The following is a 9,983-nucleotide window of genomic DNA, read 5'->3' as shown; positions in this document are numbered from 1 at the left end:
ACCTACATAGCCTACGTAAAAACTTGTGGTTTCAATATCATCAGTACTTCTGTAGCCTAATTGATTGATGACGTCATTAATAATATTGATTAAACCACACCTACTATAACTAAAGAAAATATAATTTTTAAATTACTATTGAAGTTTATACAACGCATCGAATATACCATGGTAACGAAGCTGGAATACGATGTATATGTAAAATATGCAGGACTTAAGTTTTTAACGATCGGAGATCAATTTGATCTTAATAACGCCATCACAAGTGTCAGCAATGATCAGATAACCATGTTAACAGTTTCTTGACAGATGGGCCAGAGTAACAGTACTATACCACCATAAGAACTATACCACTCATTGTAATAAATAACTTAAAGTACGTAAAGTAATATAAATAGTTGTGACAGGCACGTTAGCTACCGAAACAGATTTCAAACTTTTATCTATTGTATGTCCACTATCGGAGACCCGGTATGTTCCTCTTATCTGTTGCACACAAATGCACCAGCCCTTTAAAATTATACACACAAACAAACAAAGTCATTACCAAATTAACGACGTACAGGTGACGAAAAGCATTTTGTAAACAAGTCTCATTCTGTACGGTCGCCTAGCTGCTTAGTGATTGAACAATTTTACGTGCTCCCATTAACACCAATCATAATTGTAACAAAGTATGTATTTGTGATAGTCCTGTTAGTGGAAGGATTAACAACATGTCGACACCCACCCCATCACCGCCAAGCCTGCACTCTGATCAAGATGACTCTAGAGACACTACATCATCCGAATTCTCAAATCCGGGAATGCCAAAGTATGACGCTGTTGAATTATCCCGTAAAAATGATTGCAAAATAAGTGCAGTGACGTCACATGGCGTGGAAGACATACTATCAGAAGGTGTCAATTATAACGTTAATGACAATGTGTTCTCTGATTGCAAACCAGAAGTTTTGTCTTCCATACCAAACTCATTTGTTCAGGATTACAATTCAAGAGATTCGACAGGATTTAGCATTCAAGATATACTTGGCTTGCACCAATCCTACAATTCAACTAATGCTCAGGATGACTTGGAGCCGAGATATGAATATCAGATGCCAAACTACGAGAACATCAGTAACAACTCCAACAACTATGGTTCAGGAACGGAAGAAGTGATTACCGATGATTGCATTGACAAAAGTGACAACATGTTTAGTTCAACCGCAGCGCATATTGGAAATCAAGTTATTTACACAAGAAGCTACACCACTAATGAACTTGTTCGATACCATGAAAGAAGTGGTCTAGGCAGCGATGTCGCAAAGGATCCAACAAGAGAAATCAATGAATTGCACGATTCTAGTTTTCCCGGTCAGGTAATGCTACAGTAAAATATGCTTTAACTACATAGTCTTAAGATCGAAATGCATAGTTTTACAATGCCTGTAAAACAGACAGTGACTTTTGTGATTTACCGCAGAATAACCGGATTCTTAATTGCATTTTAATTTTCTTGTAGAAGTACCAATTAAGAATTGGGTCGAACTTACCTTATTGTAGTAGTGCAGTTAGGCAAAGTTAGACGTATTATTTATTTTTCTTTATTTACTTTTTAGAATCCATCTTGGACTAACAAATCTGCAGCGAGTACTCCTATCCGAGCTTCTTCTTCTTTATCAGCCACCGGTAAGTTCACTTCAACACCTCAAACAATTTTATGTGATAAATCGACGACAACGTAACTTAACTACAGTGCATTTGTTCTTCCTTTCAGTAGAATCATATATCAAATAATCTTTATCAGTTTGTATTTTATGGTGCAGTGTTTTATCTCCGTCTATCATCATTTATTATTATTTTTCAGAAATGTCAACCGAATCAACTTACCAAAAGGGTTTCACAAAACGAGCTCGGACTGCTTACACTAGCTCTCAACTGGTAGAATTAGAAAACGAGTTCCATCAGAACCGATATCTCTGCCGCCCAAGACGAATTGAACTCGCCAACTACTTACAACTTTCGGAGCGACAAATCAAAATATGGTTCCAAAACAGAAGGATGAAATACAAGAAGGATAACAAACATAACAAGCCATCCTCTTCTGTAGACGACAGCAGTCCATCAAGCTCTAAGGAAATGTCACCTAGTCAAGACCATAAGATGAGTCACGGACGAAGCTGTGGTGGACACGATCGACACAGGCGCCTTCTCACTGACAATCACACAGCTCACCATAAAATATATCTTCAACCAAACGAAACCATTACAAGACCTCCGGAATACTCGTCAATCAATTCAATGAAATCTGTTATAAAAGGTCCTCAAAATACCATTGAGCTCCCGTCATACACGCCGAATTTGTCTTATTCATCGTACTACACGGGTCCAAGCAGGGCTGCTTACTCACCGATGTCTGAGGTTTATCGATACAGTAACGATGAGTCACTGCCGTCGAATCCTAACACACTTCCTTCGCTAGCATCTGATAGCTACGTACCGAATGGAGGTAACTTGAAACTAAACGATGATTTAGTGAGGTTTAGTGCTGCGCCAACGTACTACAATCCACTATCTAGTAGTGTAGTTATGCCTCCGACGACCACAGATAGCTATGCATTTGGTACAACAATGCCGACTGCATCGATACCTACTTATGAGGATAGCGGGCTTCCTACAAGAGCATCTAACTTGGCTTTGCCTCAAGATCCGTACTTCTCATACTTGACGCCATCTGATCCATCAAATCAACACTCTTCTGCGTCTACAAGCAAGTATTCGTCGTCTTATATATCTTTATAACATATCCTTTTCTATATTTTATCTTATGCTATTTGACTTCGTATTTTATTTACTGTATCCTACTGTTTTATGTGCAAGATGTATAATATACTTCAGTATAAATGTTAAATAATAATTATTTACAATAAATTCACAGATAAATATTTTTCTACTGTAATTTTATCAGATTTGATATGATTATGATTTTTTTGTTTTGATACTTACTGCTGCTAAATTAATGTTGTAAGTAACAATAAATTCAAATTATATACTGTTTATGTTGTAATTTTATTTTTTTACACTGTGTCTGGTTCATGGAGAACCAGAGAAATTGTTTAGAAAATCTCCACTGGCTAAAAGTAAACTGAGCGTAGATACCTGAAGTCATAAACTTTTTCTACGATCACTCTATATATGAAATCATGTTTTGTCCATATATGAACAAGAATTTGATGAAATTTTACATAAAAATTACTTATCACTTCTGATTAGGGACTACCTAACATCACCCCAGCCATAGGTCATACACGTGTTTCTTCATCAATGAAGAAGGGATAAACCAGCTATAAGATAACTGAGCTAATTATTGCTAACCTAACCTCTGGCATCCAGTAGCATTTGAAATTAGCCATACATATGATTTCCTCGTTGTGTCTGTATGCAGTACGCAAGCATGTTTAAGCATACAGAAGCTACTTATATTTAATACCATAAGAAACAAATACTTTTCAAAAGTTTCAAAACATAGCCCTTAGACAAGTACAAACATGTTTTCTTACACAATGCAACACCAAAATTGTCGAAAACATATTTTCGTTTTTTGAACCCTATTTATCCCACAAAAATAAAAGGATTAATGACAGCCAATAGAATAACACTTCACCTGAGGAAGGGGTAGCTAATTACTAATTAGCCTAGGATAGAACACGTATAAATAGGAATGGTAAATTGTTAATAGATATCATTCTATCCCAGTACATAGAGCTACAATGAGTTCCTCTCCTAGTGAAATGTACTGTGATACCAGAATGGATAATTGCATTGAACAGTGTGAAGATCCAAATGTATACCAAACGATAAACCAGTACCCAAATTATAATGTAAATATTTCCTACAAATAATAACAAAATTTTTGCCCAAAAATTTTTGTACACGGTTTTAATGATTCATATTTATCTCGGATTGCAGGTCTATGGAGGTACCTATTCACCTGAACATTGTGCAAGTCAGGTGCTTTATCCAGCTCTGATTCCTGAAGGCAGTAATTATGATACAATGCACGGTCAAATCATTTATGAAAACAGCCATTTTTATGAAAACTGTCAGTATAATCCAATCCAGGTAAGAATAACAATTATTGTTCATTAGAAAATTGAAAAGCTGTGTTGAACAACTTCGCCCTATATTTATTACGGTAATTTGACATTGTATTTACCTAATTGTATTTTTGTTCAATTTCAGTATACACCACTAACACCTGATCCAGTGCCGTATCCAGTATTTCACCTAGAACCAAGATCAAAACAAAACCATTACTGTATGGGTAAAAAGCATCGTGCTCAGATTACAAGTAAGTATTCTAAACATGACTAATAGTTGTCATTAGAAAATTATTCATTCTTTCATGAACATTTGCTAATATTCTTTTTCTTTATTCTCAGTCCTGCCATCATCGAAGGGAACTTTTAAAGCTGTTGTCAAACGTAAGCGCAAACGCACCGTCTTCACAACAGAACAATTGGAAGCTTTAGAGCAAATCTTCCAATCGAAACAATACATCACTCGTGAAGAAAGACAAGTCATCGTCAACAATTTACAGCTCAATGACAAAGCTGTCAAAATCTGGTTCCAGAATCGACGACTAAAAACCAAAAGGATGCAAGATCAAGATTTAGAAGAACAAGACAATTATAGTAAAACAGAATATATGAATGAAGAAAGAAGTTCTCCAGAAATCGCTCGCCTTGACTCAGTAGAATCTGAAATTCGACAAAAGACTGATGAATTTGGTTTTGTTACACTTGATGATGGAGTAATGGGAGACCTAGCTACTGTCATTGATGATTTTTTAACCAAGAGCAATGTAGATGTTCCTATTGAGGAAATTACAACTGACAGTAGTCCTGTTTATGAACCTATTTCACCAGCAAGCAACACTGATAATAGCGAAGATAGTTCCGTGTGTTGGAGGCCTTCAGAACCAAACGAATCGTTGCAAAGACTTTTTGATTTACAAACTATGTTGTTGTAAAATTGTGTGTTTTAATTTTTTATTTGATTTTTGTGTAAAAAGTAGTTGTAAAGATATTTTGAAAATAAATGTGTTTTTATGTAATTTCTGTATTTAATTTAAAAATTCTGTATTTAATTCAATCCTGTTTTTAGTATAACAAATCACAAATCATTATGAATAACTTTGAATAACAAGCACACAGTTTGTAATATAAAGTACAACTTATGGCTAAACTAGCGAAGTCGTGTGCTATTGCTTGATACAACTTTGTAGGCGTCTACGACTAAGTACCTATCTATCTTTGAATTAATCTAAACACAATTTATGCCACTTATACCTTGAATGATTTAAATAGCAGAAAGTATCTATTCAATACTATAACTTTAGAAAGATAAAAAAATATTTTATTTGATTGTAATGGAAAACTCAAAAACATTTTGACTAATTCATCATTGATTTTACAAATTCTTTCACTGTTGGAAAGCTATACCCGAGTAGCATAGGCTGTATTTTATCCCGGTACGGGCAGAAGTTCCCACGGGACGCGATTGAAACCAAAACGGCTAGTTCAATTATACGTCAGTACGGTCAACTTCAGGTCAGTGGTAACAGTTTTATAGGAAAATGGTACTTATTACTATTGAGTTAAGGTGCATGATAGTTACCACTGATGTGCAATCTGTCAGTCTGATGTGCAGACATGAAACAACGATACAAAAGTAAAAAAATTGAAGGTATTTAGAAAAAAATATTAGCAACGCCACCCTCAAAATTTGTCATAAAGACGAGTGACCCGATAAGTTAGTCTATGGACCAGATAGAAGTGATCGTTAGCCGTGTGACCTGTGATTTCCTTATAACTAACAATTTTATTAGAAACTTCTACAAAATGATACAAAATCTGCTTTTAACTACATTAGCTCCTTTGAAGAATAAGAATGAGGTAAATATTTTATAAAGTTTTAAGTTTTTTCGTGTTTTGTGATACATGATGACGCAGTTAGTCACGTTGTGTAAAAGTGATACAATGGCTAGTTCAACATTAAAATTAAATGCATATTTTTTTGTTATTTCTAGATTAGCTGTTGGGAGAACCGACCGTTTACTACAGTGTGGCCGGAAAATACTCAAGAGCGAAAAAGAGGTTGGTAACTTTCCACGTTGTAATATTTTTACACTGACCTCGCCCATATTTTTACTAAAACTATTAACTTCATTGGATTTTTGTTTAGTTTTGGAAAGTGAAAGTGAAATAGAAAACTATATAATTTAGTTTGTATCATAACCATCAATTTCACCCCATTTCTTTTCTATAAACCATCTAGAGTACCTTCAATAATGTGATATAAACTTAATTCATTTTATACATTTCAGATATAACCAGAACAATCAAAAAGAAACAAAAGCGAGTGCGTACAGCCTTTTCAACTGAACAGTTGAGAGCATTAGAAAGGGCATACTCTCGCCACAAGTACATCAATTCAGAGAAACGTGCCGAACTATCCAACACCTTGAACATCGGCGACAAATGCATTAAGATCTGGTTCCAAAACAGGAGAATGAAGGAGAAGAGGGAATCATCAGAGTCCAGCTTCGATTCTTCGAACGAATCAGTTAGTAACGAACCTAGTATACCCGCCTCACCCCCGTTAGAAATCACGCCTGAAATTCCATCATGCGAAAAGTATCAAAATTATCCTCAATACCCTAACCAAGGGTATTTACTACCCACTTATTATAACACCAATCAAATTTCATCAGGCTATACAATGCCACATAACTACGGGGCTTACTTTTACAACGATAATAACGTTTATCCAACACAATATTACCCGTGTGATGTAAATTATTCCAATGAAGGCAATGGGTATAGCCAATATGGCAATGAAATGAACAATTGTTGGCCAAGTCATCATCAATATTACTATGATATATAGACTTTATTTATTATTTAATTTAATTTTATGACCTATTTAAAGTATTTAATTAATTTTAATATATTTTTCTACAAACCTGCACTAGACAAGTGCGATTCAGCTTTTGAAAGAATCAACCCTAACATTGCCAATTGTTTTTACATAAAAACTCTGGTTAAATGCTTAGTTATATTTAAAATTAAGTAATATTTTTTTTCCTTATTATGACTTTTTTTCCTATTTATGTTTCGCTGTTGGTGTTGTAGTGTGTAATGTGTTGTTTGTGTATCGACAATAGTAGGTAGATAAGGTGTGTACCTTCTTATTGAACAAATAGGAGTATTGTTAATACATATGTAATATTAATATGTGTTTTTATGTAGGTAAGAAGTGAAAACATATTTTTGTGCGGATAGTTTAATGTATTAGTTTATAGTTTAGATTTACAAAGCTACCTCAAAATTTGCCTATTCTAGACTATTTAAGTGATAGTTTATAATATAAGATTTATATTTACAAAGTGAACAAACTAGTTTAAGGTTAACAAAATGTTCCTTTCTATTTAGGTTAAGCTTTATTTCAATAAGTGTGAGATATTTTTATGAATAGAATTAATATAAGTATGTACATAGTTACATGACATAAAAATAAACTTATTTATATATATGGCATCAAAAAACTCCTCATTAATATATTATTCCATATTCCTTGTATTCGGTGAAAGCGACTGGTACCGGGAAATTGAAATATAGCTCATAAGTTGTTTTAGTTAGGTACATGAAAACAATTTAATTTAAACAAATTCTAAATAACTTTGTTATCAATTTATAGTTTATTCTTTTGTGTAAAAAGTGTTGGTTACTAGTCCTAGTAGTTATTATTTAGTACCCACTGCTAAAACTTTTTTTCTACGTCTTGTTATTTTTCTATATTTTATCTTTAAATCTTTATTTCTAACTTAACTAACAAATAATCACAAGTGTTTGGTAACGAAGTAATTTTATGATATAGACTTAAGAAGTGTAACCTACATCTCAGTGTAAAATTATATTATTTAAATAAAACATCAATCAAAATTATTATTTTCTTTTAATTGTCCTTTTACACACTTTGATTATACTAATAATTGGAAATACAACATAACAAGAATTATATTATGTATATATATGAGGGCGCAGGTTCGATCCCTGGTCAGGCAAGTACTAATGCAACTTTTCTAAGTTTGTATGTACTTTCTAAGTATATCTTAGACACCATTGACTATGTTTCGGATGGCACGTTAAACTGTAGGTCCCGGCTGTCATTGAACATCCTTGGCAGTCGTTACGGGTAGTCAGAAGCCAGTAAGTCTGACACCAGTCTAACCAAGGGGTATCGGGTTTCCATGGTAACTGGGTTGAGGAGGTCAGATAGGCAGTCGCTTCTTGTAAAGCACTGGTACTCAGCTGAATCCGGTTAGACTGGAAGCCGACCCCAACATAGTTGGGAAAAGGCTCGGAGGATGATGATGAACATAACAAGAATGAAAAGTTTCAAGTTCAACATAAAACTGTATTAGTTACTTGAAATATTAAAATATGTCTTGTATTCTAAAATTATGTCCAAAGCAAGAACAGAAGGATAGATCGTTACAGTGACTTTGCTTACTACAATTATTTTACTACCCGTCATACGATTAGCAATAAGTTACTTTTAGAAATAACTTGCACTTACCTATGACGGTATAACTAGTTCACATTAGTAAATTGCAATGAACATGATGTTCATTAGCTGATGGGAATCACGTCATTAATTTGATTTCAGAGAATTCTATGGACTTTCTAATTTCTTGTTGGTCATCAAATTCCTTGATATTGCATTTCTTATATTCCTTCGTACCTAAGGTGATTTAATCAATATGTTTAAAGCCTGCTTTGTTTAAAGGATGCTTCTTTTTACACGCTTTTTATTAGCTTCACCTGTATGTTTGTATGTTTGTAGGTTTGTAACCGACTTCTTTGGGCGCGAATTTGATCCACTTTAAACGGCCAGATTTCGTTCAAACTTTGTAGATTTATTGAGGACCGATGACAATACACTAGTTTGATAAAATTATTCCATTTTTAACCGACTTCCCAAAAAGGAGGAGGTTACACATACACATCGATTACTCCGAGGTTTATAGACCGATTTACGTGATTCTTTTTTTGTTCGACTCGGAATAGCTGCCAGTTGGTCCCATAGTCATCAGGTCGGGATCTGATGATGGAAACCCTGAGAAATCGAGGGCAACCTTCGAAAGTTGTAGGCATACATAGGGTAAAAACTTGACACTCAGGTGTACGCCTAAAAGCACTATTCAACAGTGAAGATTTGGAGGTGATCTGATGATGGAGACCAGAGAGGGTCGAGGGAACTCGACAACTGAATATGAAAACTACCTCGTGTTTGGGCTTAAATTAATTGTATTGACAAGACCTTTGCAACAGTGAAGGTTTGGAGCTGACCTGATACAAACTAAAAAGTAGAAAATAAATAATAGTTTAAAAAAACTAAAAAACACGCTTTTTATAGAAAACCTAACTAAAAAATTTAAAATAAATTTTAATGAATTTAAATTAAGAAAATAGTGTTAAAAATTTCAATGAATATAAATTAATAATAGTGTGAATACAAAAAAAAAATATTTTATTAAATAAAAGCGTGGGGTGCATGGTGTCAATAGTTATAAATATTTTATTGACACATATGAGTAGAGTGATTTTCATTTCGATAATATCTTAAAAAGCACCCCACGCTTTTTTTAATAAAATATTTTTTTTTGTATTCACACTATTATTAATTTATATTCATTGAAATTTTTAACACTATTTTCTTAATTTAAATTCATTAAAATTTATTTTAAATTTTTTAGTTAGGTTTTCTATAAAAAGCGTGTTTTTTAGTTTTTTTAAACTATTATTTTTTTAATTGTGCATTTCTTACATACAGATATTTTTGAAATGATTCCTCAATTTACCTACCTGTTGTGTTTGTGAGTCATCCATCTGAAAATTAAATTAGAATTAGATATGTGGATGAGTTTCTATTAC

The 9,983-nt window shown here is 33.5% G+C and overlaps 3 protein-coding genes across 3 annotated transcripts; all 3 read left to right on the top strand.

Annotated features, from left to right (window-relative positions):
* The first annotated feature begins 605 nt into the window (after nt 1-605).
* On the top strand, nt 606-2,790 carry LOC110380676 (homeobox protein Hox-A3a). The gene is made up of 3 exons (XM_049836888.2): nt 606-1,361; nt 1,602-1,671; nt 1,850-2,790. Exons 1-3 carry the CDS (start codon nt 717-719, stop codon nt 2,782-2,784), a joined length of 1,650 nt encoding a protein of 549 aa, XP_049692845.2. The 5' UTR covers nt 606-716; the 3' UTR covers nt 2,785-2,790.
* Nucleotides 2,791-4,038: 1,248 nt separating this feature from the next.
* On the top strand, nt 4,039-5,014 carry LOC110380386 (homeobox protein EMX1). Its single transcript, XM_064037926.1, has 3 exons — nt 4,039-4,104; nt 4,225-4,333; nt 4,425-5,014. Exons 1-3 carry the CDS (start codon nt 4,039-4,041, stop codon nt 5,012-5,014), a joined length of 765 nt encoding a protein of 254 aa, XP_063893996.1.
* A 791-nt stretch (nt 5,015-5,805) lies between these two features.
* LOC110380685 (homeobox protein koza) lies at nt 5,806-7,991 on the top strand. The gene is made up of 3 exons (XM_021340757.3): nt 5,806-5,939; nt 6,074-6,140; nt 6,371-7,991. The coding sequence occupies exons 1-3, from the start codon at nt 5,886-5,888 to the stop codon at nt 6,931-6,933; spliced, it is 684 nt and encodes a 227-aa protein (XP_021196432.3). The 5' UTR covers nt 5,806-5,885; the 3' UTR covers nt 6,934-7,991.
* Nucleotides 7,992-9,983: the final 1,992 nt, after the last annotated feature.

The sequence above is a fragment of the Helicoverpa armigera genome, chromosome 14 (genome assembly GCF_030705265.1).
Source record: "Helicoverpa armigera isolate CAAS_96S chromosome 14, ASM3070526v1, whole genome shotgun sequence".
NCBI classification, from domain to species: domain Eukaryota; kingdom Metazoa; phylum Arthropoda; class Insecta; order Lepidoptera; family Noctuidae; genus Helicoverpa; species Helicoverpa armigera.
Note: the sequence above shows the minus strand (reverse complement) of the source record. Positions and strands in the feature narration are given on the sequence as shown.